Source organism: Nasonia vitripennis, chromosome 5 (genome assembly GCF_009193385.2).
Source record: "Nasonia vitripennis strain AsymCx chromosome 5, Nvit_psr_1.1, whole genome shotgun sequence".
NCBI classification, from domain to species: domain Eukaryota; kingdom Metazoa; phylum Arthropoda; class Insecta; order Hymenoptera; family Pteromalidae; genus Nasonia; species Nasonia vitripennis.
Genome location: NC_045761.1, coordinates 10,797,231 through 10,822,236, shown reverse-complemented (window position 1 = coordinate 10,822,236; position 25,006 = coordinate 10,797,231). Strand labels below are relative to the sequence as shown.

The window sequence follows — 25,006 nt, the reverse complement described above, 5'->3', positions numbered from 1 at the left end:
CTTAAAATCTTGATGAAAACAAGAGTCTGATTATTTTGAATGTGAAAATTGCGGCAAAGCCTTCGCCACATTTTCAATCTCGATTGTCATAAAAAAGCTTGCAAATCAAGAATTTCTGAACAAAACTGGTTTTTATGTAAAGAATAAATAGCTCAACCCTACTTTCTAAAAGATGCACAAGTAAAGTAACTCTTATCTAAACAATAAAAAGCTGATTGCTAAAATTAAAATTTTCATGAGTAATGTAAAAAAGGTGGCTCAAAAGAGTTCTAATATAAACGAAACTCACACTTATCGGGTTTGCAACTTAAATCACGTGTATTTAAATGGCAAACGGTGAAAAGTTTACCTTTAAAACGATTCTAAGTAAGAACATTTAAAAAAATGAGAATAATAAAAAAACCACAAAGTTTACGAAAGTGCTCCGGGTTTCAAATAGTTACAGAATTATTACATCATAGTGACAACTGAATTGCTCGCAATCAATTGCTCTACCGGCTTAAAACAAGTCCACTGTGCGCGGCAATTGCAAAATAAGGAGGATAACGCGCTTATTGTAGGTTCGCGCGCGCGCCTACCCCGATTACCAAATATGGCAATGAATTGCCATGGTCAAGCGCGAGTCACACTTCGATCGATCCAAATTGGCTCTTTCTACTTCAAAAAAATAAAAGTCATCTGTTAAACCTTAGAAATATTATATGTTTAACTAATATACTAATAGCAATGCCATTAGCCTTATTTTGATGAATATAAACACATTAGCCCATGCGGTAATGTATATCTTCTCTCTTCTCGCAATTTTGAAAAACTACAATAATTACAACTATTGTTCAGCAATAAAAAATAGTTATTGTGGAACAGATATGGTAAATACAAGGAGGATTCGGCTGACGTGATACTGAATTTATAAAATAAATAGTATCTCATGCGCTCTTCGCTGTTGAAAGAGTAAACCAAATATAGGGATCTGTAGTCGTCGACTTCTCCCAACCGATCTCGCGGGTTTTATTTTCACTCCGTCCTGTACACGCAAGGATATATACATATATATGTGTGTATGTGTGTGTGTGTGCGTGTGTGTGTTCGAGCAACAGGTTCGCGAGTCCGACCGCGAGAGCGCGCGTAAGTCGCGGGTGTGGTGAATGGCCGTTTCGCTCTCGGCAGCTCCTCTCGACAGCCGCGAATGCAGTCATACGCAGTCTCATGCGCTAACTCTACTGTGCCGAACCTCCACCGCCACACCTCTCTCGCTCCGCTTTTTTCGCACCTCGTCGATCTTCCGTCATCGTCTTTCAAACACATAACCGTAAGTTATCATTTTCGTCGTTGCGTTACGTTACTTTCTTCTAATGCTTTTACAGCTGTAAGCACTGTGCTCCGCTTGTCAGAAAATATGCCTTGGTAAATAAAGTAAGGAGGCGGCCATTGTCGCGCATCTCTCGCATGCCACAGCGGCGAAGAGTCATCCTCTCTGGCCTCGATTTCCGAGCTGCTTTGACGAAACTCGTTTTTTCCTTCGCGCGCGAATGTACGTGATCTGCTTTTCACCGAGATCATTACGCCTTTTTTGGCACATTTTCGTACTTTCGCTGTGGCCATGATTTTTCGTAACGTTGCCACTTCACTTGGATGATTCATACATTCCACTTTGCTTCTCTCTTTGTTTACATTTGGTTATTGTCTAATATTTTCTCTAATAGTCTAATGCATCTAATACATCTAATGATCTAATGTTAAAAATACATTATTTCTATTGCACTTGAAAAAAAAAAAAAATTTTCCAAGTGCTATGCTCCAAAACGATAATTTTGCAACATTGCTGAACAAAATCTTAATAAAACGCAATAGCTAAAAATATCTAATTGGAGCTGAAATAAGGCTTGGCGATCTTGATTACTCAGCTAGCTTCCATAAGAGGTTTAGTCTCTCTTCGACACAGTGCTGACTTGAGCCTTCTTGCTGTCATCACTAGCTCTAACATTAGTCACAGCTGTTATAAAGCTTTCTTTTGGTTCCAAATATTTAAATTTGCCAGTCTTATTTATTGCTGTACAGCTATGTACTTCTATTTTGGATCTTAGGCTTCATAAGGTGGAAGCATCTCACTTATTAATTATCCAAAAATAAAGGCAAGTCTCATTAATCTAACTTGGCAACTTTTGATATTCAAGCTTGAAATAGGGTCAAATTCTTTTTTAACCACCTACTGCAGGCATTTGATGCAATGACCTCAAAATCTTTTGCACTGATTGCATTTATGAGAATTGTTTATCTAAAAATAACAGCAAATGATGCTACAACTTAAATAATAATTTACTGAATATTATTTTAGATAAAGATGTCGTCACGGAAAACAGCTGGTCGCCGTGCCACCACGAAGAAGCGTGCGCAGCGTGCTACTTCCAATGTCTTTGCCATGTTTGATCAGGCTCAGATTGCAGAATTTAAAGAAGCATTTAACATGATTGATCACAACCATGATGGTTTCATCGATAAAGAAGATCTCCATGACATGCTTGCTTCTTTGGGAAAAAATCCTACTGATGAGTACTTGGAGGGTATGATGAACGAAGCTCCAGGTCCTATCAACTTTACTATGTTCCTAACACTCTTTGGAGAAAGGTTACAAGGCACAGATCCAGAGGATGTGATAAAGAATGCATTTGGCTGCTTTGATGAAGAGAACACAGGCCACATTAATGAGGAGCGCCTCAGAGAACTGCTCACCACCATGGGAGATCGGTAAGAAAAAATTCTTAGTAGAATCTCAATGGATAAGATTCAAGATATTATTTCGTGACTAAAAAATGTCTTTTTCCCAGGTTCACCGATGACGACGTTGACGAGATGTATCGGGAAGCCCCAATCAAGAACACCATGTTTGATTACTTGGAATTCACAAGGATTTTGAAACACGGTGCTAAAGACAAGGATGAGCAGTGAAATCATTGAAGATTTTTTGTAGTTTAGAAAGTGCAGGCATTAAAAATGTGCTTTCAGTTTGTCTATGAAATGGCTTACTCAAAAGAAGAAGAGTTAAATTAAATTTACTTTTCTCAAACATCAATGAATGATAACATAAGCATGTTGTTCAAGTTTTAGTAGCACTGGACTAAATCCAATGAGTGTAAGCTTCAATGTATCGAGACTGCAATCTCCTAAAAGTCTTAAGTAGAGAAGCCTTTCCATTTACACATGATTTATACATAGAAAATATTTTGCATTTCTACTTAGTTATAATCTTTAGTTCTTCTGAGATGACAAACACCCACAAACACGTAATTCATATTTATTTGAAAAGCGAAACGAGTATTTCGGAAAATTGTTAAAACATAAGTATTATGAACACGAGACTAAATGGAGTTTATTTGAAATCTCAGCTATAATCGCGATCAGAGAGCTTTTGTAACTTTGAATTTTGCAAAGATTGGAAAAGCATGTAAAATATGAACATACAAACATTTACAGTTGATTAATCGAAAAAGCGGTATTTGTATTTTAATACATTAAAATAATATATTGTAAAATGTAACATAAATTGGATGAAATAATAATCTTTATTTACCTTTTCGATATTTAAAAAGGTTGTGCATTCATCTCGTTCCCCCATCATCAGGAGAGCAAATATACGCTCAACCCAAAAGATGAAAGGGCAAAGAATATAAAGTATGCGCAGGATACGGAAGGCAGAATTTAGAAAAGAGAAAAAGCGAGCCTAAAAGGATAACATTATAACGCGAATAGGTAGAGGATGGCGGCGGCGAAAGAGTGCGTCTGCGCAGAGCTTCGCGAGCAGCGAGAGCTGAACGAATGTGCCCCTCTACTCTGTACTCCTACGCCGTGGCTCCGCTCGCACAGCGGCGGCGGCGAGAGCGAGATAAGCCCGGTTGAGCGACTCGACGAGACGCAGCCAGCTAGTATCGTTCGCTCGCTTCGAGCGAGTGCTGCGTGCTGCCGCATACGTATATTCTATCTATATACATACTGGCCCATACACTCTTTCATACACGCAGCGCAAAATATATAGGTACACCTACCTTTACTACATGTAGTTCTCTCTCTAGCCTCGCCTCTGATTCCTTGGCGAGAGCTCGCGGAGCTGCCTCCCCCGCAACGCGCAAGCCTCATCACTGCAGCGCGAGTATTAGAGAGTGTGCATACCGCGCGCGCACACACTGCTCTCGCTTCTGGCTGTGTGTATATTTTTGTTTTTCTACGCGGCGCGAGCCATCTCTCTCTCTCTCTCTCTCTCTCTCTCTCCTTCTGCAGCAGTCAGTCCGCGGGCTGCCCCTACGACGAACGCAAGGTCCTGCGAATTCGAGTTCGATATTTTTGTACGCCCCGTCCAATGAGCGCGTATACACAGTTGGTGCGCGGAGTGTGGTATCGTGAAACGAGATAAATAGTGTTGTGTGCCGGCTGTATATAACTCTGCGGCAGGTATAGCATAGAATTCGGAGAAGAGAGCAGCTGGCCATCAGGAGTACCTGCACACCGTGTAACGTCCATAGTTTTGAGGTTATCCTGCGGGAGCTCAGAGAGGGCCGCAAGCTCCAGTGGCCTGCGGAGTCCTGCGTTACGCGAGAGAGTTACGTCAAGCTCTCGATGCAGTAGCACGCCTGCTTCCCCTCGCGCGACAAAGAGAGCAAGAAAACATAGGAGCTGCAGAGATACAAAAGTCGAGTCCAGTATATAGGTATATAGTTCAATAGACTGTGGTGTGCTCTCTCTATCTCTATCTCTCTCTCTCTCTCTCTCTCTCTCTCTCTCTCTCTCTCTCTCTCACGGCAAGAGTATAGCTGTATAACCATAGCCAGAAGTGGAGGGAGAAAAGTGGGCGCGCAGTCGAGAGATGAGACCTAAGCGAGGTCCTTCCGGGCCCGAATTGGGTTACGTTAGCTCAGCGAGGCATGCGGCCTGGCAACAGCGAGTCAACGCATCACGGCCTTACCAGTAGGACTACTGAGCATCAGTCGCTATACTCCTCGCGACCGACTCCTGGTGAGACGACTACGACACTGTGTGTACGCGCCTATTAGTCCTGGACTAAGTTAGTGTATATCCAGCAAAAAAGGAGGGACGCGCGCGCACGCACTGCACCCGCGCCGACGCTTTTAGCCGTCGCCGATCAGCTGTTCTACCAGAGGAAGACACGACGCGACATTTGTTTTCGCCCCCTCCCCTGTCCGCATCTAAGCACGCAGGTATGTGTCACACGCACGTTTTTTTTCTTCCCCTTCGCGGAAAGCTCGATTCTGATGGAGAAACGATGCTTTGAAATATTTACGGCTGTCGGATGAAGCCGATGCGCTTATAGACGACTGCACACGACGACTTGGCGACACACATCGGGACCTATTGTCGTCCGCCTACAACAAGCTTTAATCGCTTTTTGCAGTCGTCTATAGCAGCTGCATCGGAATCCGGTAGGCTATTTCTCCGGACTTTTCGACGCGAGTCTCTTTGAATAAGCTTTTGATGGATGAAGCGTCAGCGCTTTCCATAGTAGAGTCCTCTTATCGCATGACTCAAAAGTAGTAGTTGTTGTTGTTGATGATTGGGCCAAGATGATAGGGGAAAAAGTAGGTGAGAGAGCATATAGACAGACTCGCAGCTATAGCACGTATACGATTCGCGAACGCGGAAACAAAGTGCATAGAAGGTACAGAAGCGCTGTGACGGCAGCGTAACGCGATACACGCGACTATCCAGCATAGTCAGAGAGAGATTATTGCGCAAGAGGCTTGTGCAGCGCGTGCAACAATCCTCGGCCCAGCTGGCCTACGACTATAACAATATACACCACTGCACATCTTGTAACGCTATATAATACTTGCGCCACGTTACGCTATTTTACAATGACGCTGTTGCTGGCCGAGATAAGTCATGGAAATAGTCAGCTTCTCTCTCTCTCTCCCTGTCTCTCTGGGAAAACGTGTGCCCCGCTGGCGCGCAACCCCCCTCAATTAATCGATATCCCGCTATTTATAACGGCGCAGCCCATATTTTCCTAGATGGATGCGATCGAATGAGACTAATAAAGCATCTCCACACACACGCACATACACACATAAGCTCTCAGCTTAGGCCGAGAATGCATTTACAGCCGCCGTCGCGGCGGTGATTGGCCCGCAGACGCGTGCAAGCATGCGAGCAGCACACTCGAGATTAATAAAATCGCCTGCGTGCGCTTTTGACTTTCACGAGGGCACACCGCGTCTCTCACTCTCTCTCTCTCTCTCTCTCTCTCTCTCACTCAGGCTATATTCAAACTTTTGTGTTCGCGTGTCTTTGGAATTCCGCGCAGCGTATTATCTGTCACCGCGCGCTCGCGTTATCGGAAAAGTGCCTGCTTCGAGGCATATCGTAAAAAAAGTGTCCCGAGCTAGCGAAGGATTATTATGCAGGCTTAGCTCTTCCGTTCGTTCGTTTCTTTTTGAGATTCTGATTCCATGCCACTGTGCCACACTGCACAGGCTTCGCGTGATGGAAGTTATTAGAGGCAAAATTTCGATGCATGTAATTACCTACACGCCGCGAGCTTGACCCTTTCTTCTGTAGCAAGGCCGCGTGAGTCGCGTTTGTGTGTACAGAGTTACGTAATCGCGGAGAGTCGACGAGAGCTAGCGCGTGGTTAAAAACGAAAATTATATGTTTGCCCGAGAAATTAGAAGAGTCGGAAGTTATTATGCAAGCTTTAGCAATCGTTCTCTCTATATATAATAAAGCCAGCTAGAGTCGTCGCTGCAAAGGGAATTCGTTCTTTCGTTCTTTCCCTTAAATCTCGATACAGGCTTGGGGGAGAGATCTGCTGAAAAAGTCTCTCCCCTCGTTCCAGAGCCTCGTTGCGAAAATCCACCCTCCATCTCTCGCCTTGTCACTTGCCCGTATATACATCTCGAGCGTATACTCCCCCGCACAGATGCTTAAAGCTACGTATATAATTCCCTCCCTTTTTTCCCTTTGTTTCTTTGTTCTCACCCTCGTCCTTATTCCTGTCGAATACAAGTCTACTGCGCGCAGGAGTCGCCTCTAATTGAATAACATTATAAACGCGGTATGAGACGAGTTGAAAATCCAAAAACGAAAATCTCACAGGCTTTTCTAGAGAGATCGAGAGATGAATGCGAAATGTCCATAGCGTCGAAAGTTAAGCGCTCTCTTGGTGGCTTAGAGCAGGGGGTTGTAGACGATCGGCATCAGGATGAGGGTAGATGGAAAAGGAAAAGGGCAGAATGGGCGATGATGGGCATGAGCCCCGACGAAGCGCAATGCGCCTGCGCATTATCGATCTTGTAGCAACGAGATGATGTATATCTATGTATGACTGTACGCGCGCACGCACACACTCGAGGCTTTTGCTCTCTCTCTCTCTCTCTCTCTCTCTCTCTCTCTCTCTCTCTCTCTCTCTCTCTCTCTCTCTCTCTCTATCTATCTATATGTGAGTATCCCCATTGGCACTACTTGGAATTGGCCGGCGACCGATGCAGCTTTCCTGTATGATTCTTTATGGGCAGAGGCTTTAAGCTCCATTAAAAAATTTCCCGCGTTTTTTCAAATATTCGCATACAGTTTCATGTGCTGTACGCAACATTGCACTCCGTGTGTTTCAATATTTTATACCAAAAATGCATAGCACAAAGCTCTCTACAAAATAAGACACACGCGCGCGCGCACCATCATCTCAGCGTCCTTTCAACGCAGCGAGCGCTAGTATATAAACATTGATTTTCGAGCGCAACCTTAGTCGAGAACTTGGACACACGCTACTGCACACGCAATCGAATGGCACGAAAGGGGGAAAAAAGCGCGCAAACGTATATAAATAAAGCTCGCCGATTGAATGGCCACTCCGCGCGCGCTCGCACGCCCATCCGTCGTCGCGCTCTCGATCATGACACTGCGCGCTCTCCGAAACTTCCTGCTCTGGAAAATGAAAAAAGAAGAAAAAAGAAGCGCGCGCAACGATCGGAAACTGATAGTTGCCCGTTATAATGCGGCAAAGGCGTAGTATTACCTATACTACACACACACACATACACACATAGTTGCGCTTGCGGGTGGGGCATCGCGGTGTGTATACGTGTGCGCGCGCGTGCAGCACCTATTCTAAATTCGGAAACTGAGCTAAGCCGACTCTCTGACGCTATAATGCCGCCTGGCGATTGACGCGACGCCTGCTCTGCTGCTGCTGCTGCTGCTGCAATCGCATACGTATATAAGCACTGCACAATATATTCGTAAATTGCGGTTATATAGTACCGCGACGCGCGCAGCCCACACTGCACTCTATTTTTCGCCTGATGATGATGATTATCGCTGCGTGACTTCACTCCCGATGCTATCCGCGTTTTTCGCGCGCACTGATGCAGATTTGCCGAGAGCAGCTCTGATAAGATTAGCTTCGCGGTAATAAACGATCTTTTATTTCTCTCTCGAGGATTGCAGGTAAAAATCATTATCATACGCACGCGCGGCGGCGATTAAATTTTTCAGTTCACCGATATACACAAGCGCAGGTAAAAACGATTATCGTATACGATGAAATGTTTTCGTATGTGCTATACGTTCGAGAGAAATTGTCTTGGTACACTGACCCAGCGAGTGTCCAGCGACGAGGCAGATAGAAATAACTTGGCACATGAAACTTAGACGCGCGCGCGCACAGTGCATAGAAACATCCGAATTCCAGCTTACTTTGCTCTGTCCAAGAACTTAAACGCCCAGACCACGGATAACATAAACAGAGTCATTAACGCCGCGGAAGTATGCAATAAATAATAATAGCATCATGCACGCGAGGGTACAATAATAAAAACAACGTTTAAGAGTAGAGATATTTTTAATTCCAGCGCGGAAAGTGCAGAGCACGTACGTCTCGCGGTTTATTTTTGTGTTTCAGTTTTCTTCCTTTTTATCGAGGGCGCCATTATACGGCGTCGAGATTAAAAGCCGAGGCCGCGCACTTCATAAACGTCTTATATGCACGAGTCGTTGGAGCTCCGCAATTTTTACGACTCTCTCGCTCTCTCTCTCTCTCTCTCTCTCTCTCTCTCTCTCTCTCTCTATCTCTCTCTCTCTCTCTCTCTCTCTCTCTCTTTCTCTACAAAATTGTTCGTACGCCCCTGTCCTAGGGGACAGCTCCGACTTTGAGAGCTGCGGTCTTTCTTTCTCTCTCACCCGGAGCTGAACGAATATTGCATTAATAGCACAGCTGTTATAATACTACACACACTTACACGTCGTAGGAAATCAAGTCGAGGCAATGGATATGCGCGAGAGCTATAACGCGCACTCCAAGGGGAGAGAGACTTTTAGAGGTAGTTGAAGCTATTCAGATACGAGAAAGAGACGAGGGCTCTCCACTTTGCCGGAGCTGTAATTTCGGCTATTTACACGCTCTCTCGTATTATCTTAGAGCCTTGCGCGGACTGCTACGTAGAAATTTTCTAGTCTACGACTGATATATTGCCGAGGGTTTTATTCCATTATTTTTTTAGCGAACTAGGTCGAGCGACGATGTGCAGCTAAATTGAAGTCCATAAGGAAAACGATGACTAGTCCCGTCGCCGCCGCCGCCGCGACAATCGACGATAATTTCCTCGTTTTTTGCAGAGAGAAGAAATGTATACATACCAGCTCGCGTAATTGCATTATCTTTTCACGCAAAGCACCGACGCGCGTTTGACCTTTTTCATTCAGCCAATTGACACCACACACACGCCCACTTAAATGGCAGAGAGGTGATAAAAAGTCCTTGAACGCGCCCCCCGTCGGGCTCATTAGAATATCGTTAGTTGTTCAAGCGCTGCTCGCAACATCGATGTCGGCCTTTTTTGCAGCTTTCGCGAGGTTTTTTGTTATTGCCATAGGATTTTTCGACTGTTACAACCGCTTGGAAACGGATGGACGAACGATCTAATCGCTGATGCTTTGTAATTGTCCTCATTGTGTTCGTCAATTAATAGCGTCGTAATGTTCGCACTCGTAAAAAAAAAATCACGTCCACATCCGCTCCGTAGACACAATGAGACATACTAAAGAACGCTGACGGATCGTCGAGAGATCTCGCGTCGATACTATGTTAAAACGATTGAAATAAATCTCACGCTCAGTCATCGCGAGCATGAATTTCTTCGAGCTCAGCGGTATGAATGGACGCTAAAACTATTAGGGCGCGGATATGTGGAAGAAGCTTGTAGTAGAAAAAAAAACAATGATCGCGAGCGCTTCGAGTCAAATGGGTCTTCCTGGTCGTAATCATAAGTGACAACTTCTGCAGCGAGCCTAGACTCTTGTACAGCCGCCAGAATCCATATAGGTTTATTCTCCGCATGATCGACCATCCATAACAACATACAGATCGTAGACTGACTTTCTGCTGTATGTCTATATAGTGCATTGTACTGTGACGTTTGCTTTATGACGTTTTAAATGTATACAGCGAACCAAAAACATTAAAGGCTTTCCTCTCTCTCCCGGGACGACAAAAAACGCAAACAGAGCGAGTGCTCTCAACCTCTTTATTTTTTTTTTTATTATATGGCGTTGTATAGATTGTGACTTTCACTTCCCGAAGCTAATTGTGCGCTAGCCTCTTTTTGTAATGCACACAGGTATACAGACTGGAAATTTAAAATCCAGACTACACTCCCGGGTGTACGTGAAGATATGCTCGTTAACAGTACGTTGACTCCAATCGCGCGAGCTTCACAATGTTCATTACCTTTTTCGTCTCGTCGCTTTACACACACACAGCACTGCGACGGTAAGTTACAATAGCTCGATTAATAACCAGCCTTTTTTTTTATATTCTTCATTTGCATGTGTGGGAAAAAATGTGCAAGTCGACACCGCATACCGTGATTTATTTAAATATGAATCTAAAAGCGCATTGGATGCGCTTTTTGCTCGAGTTATAAGCTCGTACGAGTTTTATTTATACGCCTTGGTACAAATTCGTTGGCCAGATGGGCAGTTGGAGAGTATTCCGATAACAACGTGCAGTTCGATTCATTTGCAGAGTGCGACGCCTCGGACGAAAACCATAAGCGCACGACGTCGTTCTATATGCGTATACATACCTATACGTGTGTGTCCTCTCGAGATGTTTCGTTATACACTGCGCAGGATATTGTTGTCGAAGAGTTTGTTGTTGCGACGGCGGAAAACCTGTATAAGAAAAACGGTAATCGCGCATAACTGCGCAGCAACTAATAACAATAATGATGGTTAGAATCTCACGCGTAATAATAATTTATGTCATTACTCCGCGCTGAATTCTAGAGCCAGCGCGCCGCGGCGCAGCCGCGTTACGGTGTACGATATTACAGTTACGTTAATGCTCAGAACGAAAGCGTGAATTAAACCAAAGCCAAGCGTGTATCTACGAGAAGAGACGGCAGCATCCGGCAGGAGTTTGACGGGATGACTTGCGAGAAAGATGATTCAAGAGATAATTCGGGATGATTTTTTCTCGTTAATGACATACAAGTCTGCTCGAGCTGCACAGATTGTAGAAAACATAGCAGAACTTACACGGCTCTGACTTTCACTCCGGGGTATACTATCGCAAGCGTGCGAAACGCCGGCGTTTTTGCGCAGAGATGACGCTGTATGCATATAATAAACCTCATTGGCTCGTGTTTGCTTACTGCGCAGGAGGAAAAGACGAGCTTGCACTCGTTTAGAGGCACCTCGTTTTCAGTGAATTTCGAGCAATAAACACGACCTCCAATATTGTGCTTGCGCTCGAAAATAGTTTGTTGTTTATTGTTGTTTGTTTTCGAAAAGTTATCCACAAAACTCCGGCGACGCGTGTGTCAAGCGCTACTGCGACGAGTATATATACAGCTCTTTTTGTTTGGTTTGTGTCATTTTTAAAAAAAGACGAGTGATCTCAGTGTAGGGAATTATAGTTGGCCGCGACGCGTTGAAATTCCGCGCGTGTCTATACATATATGTTATCTCTCTCTCTCTCTCTCTCTCTCTCTCTCTCTCTCTCTCTCTCTCTCTCTCTCTCTCTCTCTCTGTTATAATGACGATAAAGTTAAATTTACCGGGGAAACGATGCGAGGACCTTGAAAGAGCAGCTCCAGAGTGAGTGAGTGAGAGAGAGAGAGAGAGAGAGAGAGAGAGAGAGAGAGAGAGAGAGCCGATCGCGGAAGCCAAAAACGTCTCCCGTCGCGCTCTCGCGCGAGGCCCTCGACTATTATGACCTTGCGCGCACGTACTTATAGTATGTACTCGTGAGTTGTCGGCCTTTCTCCTCTTCCTCCTCCACCTCTCGTATAAGTGCGTTGCCATCTTGTCGCGTCCGCGGTGTTCTCCCACGCATAGTGTAACGCGAACTCGCGAACTGTGTAATGTATGCATCGTTGGCACGCTCCGTTGAAATTAACGCTCGCCGAAAATTTTCACGGGAGATAATAACTCTATTTACGCTCAGAGCTACGCGGTGACGTCGTCGATCGATCGAAAATCGATCCCCGGAAGAGGAAGTCACGCGCCGGAAGAGAACCAACGCGACCGGAAGCTGGCCCTTCTCTAACTTCTAATAAGCGTTATACAGTCGCCTTAAAAGTCGACCGCTATACTGTCTCCGCGCGTTAGTCGCATTACATCGTGTACACCGGCGGAAACTGCAGCAGCGGCGGCCGCACGAATTCGTATGCATGTAAGCTACTTTCGAGCGCAATATAACAAAGCAGACACGAAAACGTAACGCGCTGATTTAGCCGCAAATTTATCAATTTAGTGCAGTTCATTCCGTCCCGGCGCATAATATTGTGTGCCGCTATGCAATGACAGCACAGCTCTTCTCTCAAAGAGTCTATCTCTCGCGGCGCAACTTTTCATTAGATACACACAGAGCGCAGCGTCTCGGCTCGATTATCTCGCCGCCCGTCAATTGAGCGCGGTGGCTGCAGCGCAGCATAAAGAGACGGGAGAGAAAAATCGCTCTCGCATCAGGTGAACAAAAAAGGCCGTGAGAGGTGAATAGACGATGACGATTAATAGGTGGCTGCTACTGCTGCTGCTGACTGAAGGGCGGAGGTCGACGACCTCGTCGTCGGCGCGGGCTTATGTAAAGTTGAGCTAGGTAAAACAGGTGTTTATTCAGCATGGCGGCGGTAGCATCAGTAGGCTATTTAGCCTCTGGGGCTTCTCGTATATAGTGCAACTACTCTCTCTCTTTGAGAGCTTTTTGAGACGAAAGAAGGGAGAAAAAAATTTTCAATCTCGCGTATAATAACTCCTCGCCTCTGTTTTCTCCACAGCGCGTCGCAGATGTTGCACCAAGCGGCGACTCGTCGTCTTAGCCGAGCGGAAGATCGTCCAGTAGTAGTGCAGAGTAGCGGATCCGTATCAGGCTCAGCGCAGCCTCTCGAGCTTTCGAGTGGACGAGCCGCGGAGCCGATGAGTGTCAACGATGCTGTCGTACATGGTTGCGCGGGAGGAGGACCAGCCGAGCTTCCGATCCTGGCTGCATCAGGCTGCCGCTGAGCAGGCCGACGACGAGGACATCGTCATGTTCGACGAGCTGGGCTCGCACGGGGGCCCGAGGCCCGGCTCGGCTGCGCCGCTCCTACCCCCCGGCGGGGAACAGGACAGCAGCCCCAAGCACAACGGCTGCCAGGTGCGAAAGTCGACGCTTCACCAAGCCAAGGTCAGCAAGGACGAGAGCCTCTACAGCATCGACAGCGACGCCAGTACCGTCGGCAGCGAGCGCAAAAACAAGATACTCAACGGGCCCAAACATGCCAATCTCAAGAGGTAAGCTGTCGCCTATCTCGCGTGTGTATTTTTGCAGCTCGTCACGCAATTTCTGGCAAGGTTGCCGCGCGTTATGCGCTTTTGTGTATACACGAGTAAACCGAACGTAAACGACGATGCTCTCATCTTCGAATAGCGCGCGCGAGCGCTCCGATGGGAAAAGGAGCACGTGACTTTGACACTGTACGTGATGTACAGCTCCGCCGGTCTTCCTAAGCGAGCTTCCCGGGGTAGGCCGACAGGTGTCAGCACCGTGACGCCGCGATCCGTCATACTGAGTACAATAGAAGGCTGGTTCAATTATATATTTTTTTTAACCGAATTCTATACATCGCGCACTAGATCGATCTCGAGGACCTTTTTCATCGGTCGTGTGTTATACAAAAAAATCGCTCTTGTATAACGTTATATAAATAACCGCGCCAAACAAAGTCGTGGAACTGTACTAAAGATAGCCGCGAATTTGAATTCAGCCTTAACTCGCGCATATTTAAAATAATCTATGTAGGACTATAGGAGGAGCGGTTTTTTCCTCGAAGTTCGATTTCACATATAGGCGATGCGGATAGAGTAACGCAACAGCCGGTGTTTCGCCTATAGAAATTTATACTGCGTATCGATCCGCGCGTGCGGTACTCGACATTTATAATACATTTATATATCTACACCGTCTCGCTCTCCGACGTATGGACGAAAGTAGTTCGTCATATGTACACTTTATCGATGTCGCGCGTCTTCCGACTACTCTTTTCGCATTCCCAATTAGCCGCAATGAACTTTCGAGAGTATACAGGATAGGCGCATCACGCACACGGTGTACTCTTTCTTTGGAAAAAATAAACGCAGGAGCACAGCTGTAGCGTATCGGTTCTCGTATACAAAAGCAGCAGCCGCAGTTCGATCCCGTCGCGTGGGATTATCAGACTTTTTCCGCTATAAAGGAGCCTGCGGTCGACGACTGCAACGCTATATAAGCTGCTGTCACGCGATAGGAAATTGAGGTTTACGGTCGGTCTTTCTCTCTCTCTCTCTCTCTCTCTCTCTCTCTCTCTCTCTCTCTCTCTCTCTCTCTCTCTCTCTCTCTCACTCTCTCTGTATACATTATAGCTATACACAGTCGTGCATATTATACAGAGTGCAGAAATAAGAGAAAGAAAAAATTTTTCGTGTTCGCAGGGTGTCCTTCGGCTCGAGTAAGGGCTCGATGGTCGAGACACTGGTGTACGAGACGCCGGTCCAAGAGGAGCCGGAGATGAACCACTTTCTGGAGCACAACGGCCGGCTCCCGGCTCCGATGATACCAGTTCCTGATACCGAGTAAGTATAGTCGCGCTCCTTGGAATAGAAATAAGAAACGAGCGCAATCGCAGTCGCAGCCCGAGAGAGGTGTATAAATCTCTGATTTACGATCATCGCGCTCAGTCGTATAACCTGCTGGCCCGAGTTAATTCAATTATAATTCGACGCTGGCGATAAAAGCTCACGGCAGAAAATTTCTATATACGATACACTCCAGCGCAGCGGAATATTTTTCTCTCTATATAACATACGAGAATAGCGCCTGCAAATCAACAGCGCGCTAGCGTATATGACGTGCGTCATCGAGAGCCGATCGTCGCCTATAAGCGCGTTTATAATTAAGCGCCGGCGGAAAAATGCGTGGGTGGGATATTCGCGCGCTTCGAGGCTGGCCGTGAGCGCGCTGCTCGAAAATAAATGAGCCATCGGAGCTTGCGCTGCTCGCGATGTTTATTGCCGTAGGCAGAAGCAGCGCATCCCTAAATACTCGTGCCCGCGCGCGCGGGGGAGCCAAACTGGATCAAGGTCGTGCGCGCGGGAGGACTGGAAAATAATGCGTCGTGTATACGTTCCGTCGTGGATTTCAGTAAAAAGAGGCGTGTGCAGGGCCTGACGCTCTCGATGTATATTCTCGGCTGTGTACCATCAATTATGCTCGTCAAGCTGATTAGCCGAGCAATCATAAGTGATTTCCTGTTCCGACGAGAGACCGGTGTCCAGCTTGTTATATGCACGCGTGTACCGCAGATGCGCGTATACGCGCAGAGCTTGCGGAAGCTTTCAATTCGTATTTTTGGCGGGAGGAAGGAGGGACGGCGGGGAAAGAAAGAAAAACAGCGCAGGACTTTTGGCCGAGAGCGCGCGCGGGCTATATTATGGCGACCGAGCCGCTCGCGGTAGTGTGCGTATAACAGCGTACAGTGCGCATCAGCGCAGACATCTGGCGGCGGGACGCGACTGTAGCTCTGCTCTCTCTCTCTCTCTCTCTCTCTGTCTCTCTCTCTCTCTCTCTCTCTCTCTCTCTCTCTCTCTCTCTTTCTCCGCTGCTTTGGGATTCGGCCGGCGGCGATCGAACAAGGACAGAGAGACGTCGGCGGCAGGCGTGGTGCGTAGGTCCGTAGTTGTATCGTTGTGTACAGTGTGTAGTAGTGTAGTCGTAGCTCCGAAACCGCGAGCGACGCCAGTCTTCGCAGCCGCCACCGCGCGCACTCGTGACCAATAAACTCGCAGCCGGAGTATACCGTAGTTTTTGAACTCGAACTCGCCTTCTCACTCTCATCTGTGGCTCTGTATAGATATATACAATTATACTTCCTCGCTCCTTCCCCTTCCCGAGAGCTCTTCCGTTCGCTCCGCGCTTCTGCGACTCTCTCTCTCTCTCTCTCTCTCTCTCTCTCTCTCTCTCTCTCTCTCTCTCTCTCTCTCTCTCTCGCACGCCACGCGACAGACGGAACACGGAGACAGTGGCGCGCGGAGAGTTGCCTCTATAGAGTTTCACGCATAAGTAACGCCGCGTTTCTGCCGTTGCCAAAAAATAAAAGCTTCGCCGGTAGTAGTAAGCGGTGTGTCTTCCGAGCAAGTGTGTGTTACAATATAGTGCGGTGCCTTTACGTGCTTGAGTAGCGGCGATTCCCAACGTCGACGGCTCCGTAATAGCAGGTAAAATTCACAGTATTACATAGAGCTGGCGCACTGCACAAGTGCCGTATTAGTTATAGGTGCGAGATAAGCGGATCTCTATGCTGGCTTCGCGAGCCCGGCTTATCTCGACAATAGACGAGCGCAGATAAGGACTGCTTTTTTTCGCTCAATCTCATTACCGTCGCCGTCGCGGCCGCCGCCAATTGCCAATCCCCGATCGATATAGCCGCGCAACAATTCGCTCTCTTTCTGAGCGGACTACACGGTATAATGCGGAGTTTCTCTCCTTTTTTTCAAAAGCTACACAATAGACGCCAGGCCGCGTTATACGCTCGCCGCGCGTATTGATTGACCAAGTTAACCGATCGTGTAAATAGCCGCCGCTAAGCGAAAGTGCATCTCCCGTGTGCATCGCTGTGTGCAGCGCGTTTAAGGCTCAGATTTCCGAGCGTTGCTATGGAGACACGCCATCTTGACACACTGTGTGTCCGTGTGTCTCGAGCTATATACCCTCCTCACACCAGTAGATTCATCGTTTTTTACTCCACTAGGCTATATGAGCGAGATACGTCACGAGGCGTTTTTCCCCTTCGCGTGAGCCGCGCACATCAGACCCGAGGAGAAAACAAATCAATCGGCCCGGAGATCTCCCGCCTGTGTATACAGTTATTTCGGTGCCAGCAAAAAGCCGGCTCTTGTTGGCGCGAGCGCGAGCGAGCGAACGTCGACCGCGGGCTAATGCTCTCGATAGTGCATTCCTTTCATTCATCCGCTGCCGTTGCAGCAGGTTGCGAGCGAACAACGCTCCTTTCTCTCTCCCCCACAAGCCCGAACACACAGGGCTGCAAAGTATAGACGACGAAGCGCGCTCGTATTGTCGCGAGGAAAGCGGCGTTAATCAGCTGATCGACTGCCCGGCGTCTTTGCGAGGACGCCACGATTCCGCGGAGATAATGGAACGCAGCTATTGTGTATAAAGTCGATTTCCTCTTTTATGGGGCGAAAGTTAAGAGTCACCTCTATACGCTGAGGGCGCAGTCTATGTACGAGGGGGTAGACACGTCGGCGCCAGTGGCACAAAGCCTCTCGCGCCCCCGACTTCTCACGTCGGAGATCGATGTCATTGTTTGCAAATATACGCCTTCGCTATAAAAGTACATACTCTGTATGCGCGAGAGCTGTGTACGTGCATCATGGCTATCAAGCACTTCGAAGATGAGCGTTTAGGGGGAAAAACAATGGAGATGCTGCTCTGCCAGTGCATTAACTATTGAGACGATCGTTGAATTTTTTCGGGGGCTGCAGCAGTGCGTTGCCTATATATACACTGCAAAGGTCGCACGAGACTCTCCCGTCGCACTGGGTCAAGGTCATATCGGCTGCTTACGAATTCGCCGCCGCCGCGCCTATATACGCGTTATCTCGTTTATAGCCGGCTCTTTCTCTCCGCTCTGTGTGTACATTATGCACATGTGTCTGTATATACAGCGCGACTGAGTGCAGGATGTAATCGCGCGAGCGAGCGACAGGTTGATCAAGCTCTATAGGCGCACATGTTGTTTCTGGGAGAGTCTCGCGACTGCTGCACCACCTTTTTCGTATCACATATGTGTGCATAGAGCGCGCGGGATCGTTACACGATGAGACGACTCCGAGAGAGAATTGCATAAGAGCTATTGCGCGTCGCTGGCATTCTGCGGTGTGTGTGTGTGTGTGTGTGTCTATAGTGATGCATGTATAGATAGATACCTCGTTGTCTTTCAATTCGACGCCCGACACACCGAAAATTTTCGATCAACACACTATGAGGCTGTAATTCTTACTCATCGCTATTATTCGCTCTTTATTATACATATACACACATACTCGCAACGGCTCTCTTTCTCGCGTATTATGTCATTGATTGGACCTTGACTGCATGACGCATCGTGACATTCCACTCTTTTTCTCTCCGCGTATGTATACGCTCGTCTCTACACCGCGTTAGGTGCGATAAAAAAAATAAGCCATTTGAATGATTTGAAATTTGAAAAAAAGAACGTACAGCGAAGCCGGTTAGTATCGACACTGGCATCAAGCCATTATTTCTCGCGCAACACGTGCAGCGAGAGTTAGAGGAAAGAATTGAAGGTGGTACACTAACAGTAAGAAGTGGCTCTCGTCTGGACAGCGAATTTCATAAAAGATGGCGCAATTGAGCGAGTTTTCTTTACACGACGCCCTCTCTCAGTCCGATGCGTGTACAGTAATATCATACGCGTGTGCGTCACAAGGCTTCATATATAATTAGAAAAAATCCAGATGAGCTGTATTAGTTGCAGACGTATAAACGAGAAAGAGAAAATTGAGTGGACTCGGCGGGTCTCTCTCTCTCTCTCTCTCTCTCTCTCTCTCTCTCTCTCTCTCGAGATTGCCGGGATTCAGATTGCGACGAGCGTTGATTGCTTTCAGATGTGCGCGCCGGCCAGAGACGACTATACGAGGCGTAATTGCGCGCGCGAGCAGGTCTAATATAAACAGCGAGAGGGAGTAGCCGAGCTAATCGAATTTTCGTGCAGCTCGGTAAAAGCGCTGCATTTAGCGGCCGTGACTCTGATCGACGTTGTATATTTGTAACAGGGATGGTACACAGGCGGGGGTGTGGCGTTGGCCATACAACATCGACGATGTATGCAGTGTTTATTAAAGCCAATGTGATTTTTGTGCTTCCAGCGAAGGCCGAGAGAAGGTGCGAGTCTCGTTGTTAGGGCCTACTCCATTTCCCTCGACGCCCGGAGTTCTTCTGCTGGAGGCGATAGGACCCTCGGTGGACATGATGGCAGCAACCAGTCCCGCGGAGCTTCTAACTGCTCACACCGACCACACCATTCCCACCTACCACACGCAAATCAGGTGAGTGATTCTCGTCGCCCTTCAATCGAGGGAGCGCATAAAAAAGCTCGAGCGAAGCTCTGTGTGTGGGATAGTAGGTTAGTCTGCGTAAGCTACGCTGGGCATGTACGCGCGAAGAAGAAAGCTGCGCGCGAGGAGAATTCGAGAATGGGGGATCGATATAGGAGCGTGGGTGGACGCTGGCGGCGCGCTGCTCGCGAATGAGAGCGCGATAGTCGAGTAGAGCCGAGCCGAGCCGAGCCGAGCCGCTCTCGCGGAGCCCGAGCCCCGACTCGGAGCTGCGCCAGCCGCCAGTCGCGTTCAACGCTGCAGCGCTGCACCGATCTGCAGTTCGTACACTCGCATCGCAGAGACTGCACCACCTTCGTTCGCTTTACAGCGGTTACACCTCTTTTTCAGAGCCTTGTTCGCGCGCTTATTCGCGACCGATCGCTCGCTTTCTCGCTTAAAAGTCAACAGTACTCTGCGTTGATTCGAGCTGCTCTACTCTGCCGCGCTGAGCTTGCAAGCTCGCTCTATCTCTCTCTCTCTCTCTCTCTCTCTCTCTCTCTCAACGTCCGCCGCCTGCATAACGAGGTTAATTCGGCTTAACGCACCCTCCTCTCGTCGCGCTAAACTCAACGGCGTGTGTTACATTTTATGCATACTTGTTGCCGCACTCGATGAGCGACCAGCAGATTCCTTCGCCGGTGTACAACATTGACAGAAGCTTAAAACTGGCCGAGCTTTAAAAAAGCCGCGTGCCGACATAGTTAACAAGTGTGCAAGTATATCGGTACCAGCCGCCGCCGATTGTTTGATTCTTTTCAAAGCTCCAAGAGCCGAAAGCTCCGGTGCCGCTACGCAGATAGAGTGGGGGCAAAGAAAAAAAGCCGGGAAAAGAATTCCGCCCCGCAGGACCAAAATAACCACGTGCAAGAGAGAGGATGACTTCTCCTGGCTACCGCCGCATTAGTAGTCGACGTCTTCGCTGCGGAGAGGAGGAATCAGTATTCAGCTCTTAAAAATAATTCTCTAATAACTCGCCGAGGCGGCGCGTGTCCGCGCAACCGCGCCTGCGCGCCGTCGTCTCTCTCTTCGGATTTCGGATCACAATAACTCTCGCGCTCGCTACACCGTGCACATACACACGCGCGCGAGTTTCATCGTCGGATACAACAATTTTCTGTGCTGTGCGCGCTGATAAGCGACTTCGCTACCGAGATGTGCTTCGCGTGACACGTGAAGTATACAATACAACGAGAGAACAGTAAAAAAGGGAGAGACACGATGACGACGACTCACGGTGGTCACGTCTACTACGTGATCAAGGTGCCCAAAGAAGCTGATGCAGCTGGAGGCACCGAGGCAGGCGACGTTAACACAAGGTATCTCTCGACCGACACGAGCTTTCGTTCTTCTCTTCTTTCGTATTCACACCCATCGAATAAAAAAGATATGTACTCTACTGTGCTGCTGCAGCTACTTCGAGTAGAGTCGCTGCATTTATCGATCTGCAGTAGCAGCAGCAGTACCGGAACAGGTTCGATATATAAGTATAACGTGTGTGTGCAGCAGCTTCTTGTAGTCGCGCAGATTGGCTTTTCTCCTTTTTTTCCCCCCAATACCAGCTCTCGGCTCTTGTCCTAAATTTCGCGGATCCGTCGGCTGCATCCTCCGAGCGCTGTATATACGAACGGCAGCCTTGTAACCCAGTTTCTTCGTGGAACAATGCTCGGCGGTTCCTTGCTCTCTTGGATGTGAGAAAAAAAATAAGGATCGGAAGTATCCCGGTTCATACCCGCTTATAGGTTCTTCGTCGCGAGCTGGTGCGGATGGGTACATTCTCGAGCGCGTGCGCGCAATGCTACTATGTCATCGGGGGTCTGTAACCCCGCTTCGTGGATGTCTCTCTTTCCCGACTATACATGCACGCGTACACTAATTGTTTTTCGCGTGAATGTCCATTACTGTACACATACAGAGCCGTTCGAGCTTCGCGGAGAATCGCGTCCAAGGTGGTCGGGCTCCGCATTAGCGAGACGAACGAGACAGAGAGATGATGTAATCGCCTGATTTTCTTTTCCGATTGGAATTTTGTTGCAGCACCGACAGCGGCTGGGACAATCCATTCAGGCCGGACGGCGATCTGTCGCGAGAAGCCGACGAGATCGTCGAGCTGATAAAGGGCGGCAAGCCGATAACTCCGACACCCGGTCAGAATGCGCCGGCGCTGCCTGGCTGCGAGAGGAAATCGGCGACGGAGCTTGACTCCAGCTCGAGTCCACTTCTTGACTCGACGAATGTGCGCTCGAGTGCCTCGCCGCGTCTCAACCAGGGTAACGGAAACGCCCACAGCACGCCGATCAAGCCCTCCTCCGGTAGCCAGCAGCCCGTTAACGAAAAGGTAATTTATACCGCTGATGAGATCATCGACTTACTATCTTTCTGAATTTTCTCTAACGCCGAGTCTCTTCGTTTTTTTTTTCCAACAGAATACGGCCACGGTCGAGGTGGGCAGAGTGACAGCGCAGGGCCCGGGCGACGCCTCACAGGTGGAGCACGTCACCCTCAAGAAGAAGCCCAAGTGCAAGTGCTGCGTTCTCCAGTAACTCACAGCCGCATTCTTGAAAGCTACTCTCAGTCGACAACTAATCTCACCACAGAGATCGATCGTGTGAAACGGCAAATGGCTGGCTGATGTTGCCTGCCTGTCTGCCGAAAAAAATCTATTGAAATATATTGTAGATAATACGAGACATACTCACACAGAGTCACTCACAGAGATGAGATGACGACCATGATGATAATAGTAGCTAAAGATAGCTTAAGTGCTTTTACTATTACGGTTATTATGCACCACGCGGGGAACGAACAACAACTCCTTTTTTCTCTTCCAGCGCAGCGCAGTTTTAACGAACTCTGAAACAAAGAAAAACAAAACCGATACTGTAGGAAAAAGATATCTATACACACCAAGTCGTCCAGTGAAGGAACCGATAACGACTCACACATGCACACATAAACACACACACACACATACACACAGACGCGCGTATATACACAGCAGTATAAGAGCAGATCTTGCGATTTTTCGAGTAGACACACAAAATGTCTCAATTCTTGTAAATATGATATACTATTGCGATTTTAACGTAAAGAAAAAGAGAGAAAAGTGAAACCGATGTTCAACTTTGCCATCGCGAAGTCGCAAAGTTGTATACCGGGGACAAACTGACCTGATGAGTAAGAACAGAAATAACAAACTGAAGCGTGATGCCGTAGAGACGGAGGTAGCAAATCCACTCTCCAATTCAAACTAATTTTTTAAACTTCTTCTACTTGCTTTTCCCAAATACTGTAAGTGACTCGGATTATTATCCTCTCTCTATCTCTCTCTTTTTACTCTCCTTTGCTAGAAAAATTAAATGAAGATAAAATACAACAACAAGATTGCTCCTCCGAACTGCGCTCTCCAATTGCTGCTAGTGCACAAATTATATGATAAGACAGCATAATTTGCAGAAACTAGCTCGAGTTCTTAGGCAGCTGTCGAAGCGTTTTTATTTTTCAAATAAAAACGACCATACTTCGACCAATCATGCAAGCTATTTTTAGATGAAGCCTGCACGCAGACCTTTTATTATTTTATTTATTGTCGCTACTTCGTTTTTAATTATTATTTCCTTATTCCTTATTCTCTCGCCCCTCTCGCTCGCTCATTTTTATCAGAGAGAGGCTCAGGTGCAAGCGGTTATCGAGTATTTAAATGCCCGCGGCGCGACGTGACGCGATAAGTCCAAAGGATTCTTATCTCCTTGTTTTTATTTTATATAAATATATATAAATAATATATGATAGACAGTGACGGAGACGGCAACGATGACGACGACGTAGATGATGATTATTAATATGATGATGATGACGACGACTCGGTCCTTAATCGACACCATTAGAGCGCATAAGTTTTCCGATTTTACAAGATTCTATTACAAGTTAAAGGGCGCACGGGTAGGCGCCAGCCAAGTACGCGTGATTTTCAAGTGTTGATTAAGAATGGAATCGCAAACATTGTTTATATAATATACCGCTGGGTTCCTCTTACATTCAGTACCTACTTGTCCCGCATCATGCATAAATATTATAAATATACACATGTAAAGAGTACGTGTACACAGACTGGCATCGATACATACATAACATTATATATAATCTGAAGCTCTATATGTATATGTATATACATAAATGCCTAGGCTCTTTTTAAGCTGTCGGATTTTTTAATTACATGTTCAGCGCGATCAAAGTGCTTTTTTAGTTCGGCCGGTGACCATGATTTTTTATTGTAAACTACCTATATAGGGTTACGATTATTACATGTCTGTCCAGCGTGACATTGGCCGAAATTTGTGTTAATTTGCCGACAAAGCGCTGCACTGCGTGTGTGTGTTTCCGTTGATTTTTACAATGCGGTCAAAATGATTGTTTTCGATCATTATTGTATCGTCGATTGATTTCATAATGAGAAAAATTGTACATTGAATTGCATAATTTATAGACACCGAGCCGAAAATGCGAATAGCATCGACCCGTCGCAATGAAGCTCGACGTGCTCTTCCACAGATGCATATGTCGAGCTCATTCAACGGAGACGATAGTTCTTTTTTAGCGAGCAGTATCAAATCAAAGATTTTTTACCGATGAAACTCCTTGAAATTTAGAAAACGATTACACGCCTGCCGCTACTGCTACCTACCTACCTTTTTCGTATAACGTATGTAGTCGCGGAAACGAACCTGGTTTATATACATGGACAAAAAAACGTGTGGGACATGTAATTACTGTTCAACAGTGTAATGTGCGGATAATAAAGTGGCGCGAATCGATGGATAGGTGATTATTTACTATTTTAGACCTCTAAGTTCCCGCAGATGTTAAGATACTCGCAAAAATAAAAAAAAAACGAAAAAAAAATGAAAAAAATAAATAAACTATTGTAACATCTGTCCCGCGCAACTGTTGATTCTGCTGAGCTTACGGATATTAAACGAATATTAAATGTCTTGTTAAAAAAGAAAAGTTTATTCTTTACTTTCGATCACCTTGTTTATCCCCGCCCCACCAAAAAATCCCGCTTTGTTTGCTGCAGTGCAAAAAGTCAAGGAATCATTGAGTATATAGCGAATTAAGATCAGGGAAAGGCAGCGCACGCGAGGGAAGAGAGAGAGAGAGAGAGAGAGAGAGAGAGAGAGAGAGAGAGTGAGAGTAAAAGCCGCCAGTTTCTATAGGGTCGAATAAATCGGAAAAATGCTGGAAGAGGTAGGCACCGAGGAGGGATCGTTTCAACAAACGAATCACTTGTTACACCAGAACACCCATCCCATTGAACTTTTTAGCAGCTGCTACTGCCTCGCGCGAA

General features: G+C 47.0%; 2 protein-coding genes across 9 annotated transcripts; both read left to right on the top strand.

The window, feature by feature from the left end:
* The first annotated feature begins 1,115 nt into the window (after positions 1–1,115).
* On the top strand, positions 1,116–3,586 carry LOC100115576 (myosin regulatory light chain sqh). The gene is made up of 3 exons (XM_001608224.6): positions 1,116–1,309; positions 2,336–2,745; positions 2,826–3,586. The coding sequence occupies exons 1-3, from the start codon at positions 1,187–1,189 to the stop codon at positions 2,944–2,946; spliced, it is 654 nt and encodes a 217-aa protein (XP_001608274.2). The 5' UTR covers positions 1,116–1,186; the 3' UTR covers positions 2,947–3,586.
* Positions 3,587–3,596: 10 nt separating this feature from the next.
* Positions 3,597–24,666, top strand: LOC100124162. Of its 8 annotated transcripts, XM_031932283.2 has the most exons (8): positions 3,597–4,699; positions 4,817–5,004; positions 5,070–5,207; positions 13,284–13,779; positions 14,956–15,096; positions 19,432–19,611; positions 21,697–21,997; positions 22,086–24,666. In XM_031932283.2, the coding sequence occupies exons 4-8, from the start codon at positions 13,436–13,438 to the stop codon at positions 22,200–22,202; spliced, it is 1,083 nt and encodes a 360-aa protein (XP_031788143.1). In that variant the 5' UTR covers positions 3,597–4,699; positions 4,817–5,004; positions 5,070–5,207; positions 13,284–13,435; the 3' UTR covers positions 22,203–24,666. The 8 variants fall into 8 exon arrangements, with proteins under 8 accessions (XP_031788143.1, XP_008215820.1, XP_031788144.1 ...); XM_008217598.4 differs by having other exon boundaries at positions 4,817–5,207; XM_031932284.2 differs by adding an exon at positions 10,620–10,771 and having other exon boundaries at positions 3,597–5,207.
* The last annotated feature ends 340 nt before the right edge of the window (positions 24,667–25,006 follow it).

What these genes read in the sequence shown, in the direction of transcription:
- LOC100115576 (XM_001608224.6), top strand. Translation starts at nt 1,187, where the DNA reads ATGCAGTCATACGCAGTCTCATGCGCTAACTCTACTGTGCCGAACCTC. An exon ending in CGTCTTTCAAACACATAACC is followed by an intron (nt 1,310 to 2,335) that starts GTAAGTTATCAT and finishes ATATTATTTTAG; the next exon opens with ATAAAGATGTCGTCACGGAA. An exon ending in CTCACCACCATGGGAGATCG is followed by an intron (nt 2,746 to 2,825) that starts GTAAGAAAAAAT and finishes TCTTTTTCCCAG; the next exon opens with GTTCACCGATGACGACGTTG.
- LOC100124162 (XM_008217600.4), top strand. Translation starts at nt 13,436, where the DNA reads ATGCTGTCGTACATGGTTGCGCGGGAGGAGGACCAGCCGAGCTTCCGA. An exon ending in ATACCAGTTCCTGATACCGA is followed by an intron (nt 15,097 to 19,431) that starts GTAAGTATAGTC and finishes TTGTGCTTCCAG; the next exon opens with CGAAGGCCGAGAGAAGGTGC. An exon ending in AGCAGCCCGTTAACGAAAAG is followed by an intron (nt 21,998 to 22,085) that starts GTAATTTATACC and finishes TTTTTCCAACAG; the next exon opens with AATACGGCCACGGTCGAGGT.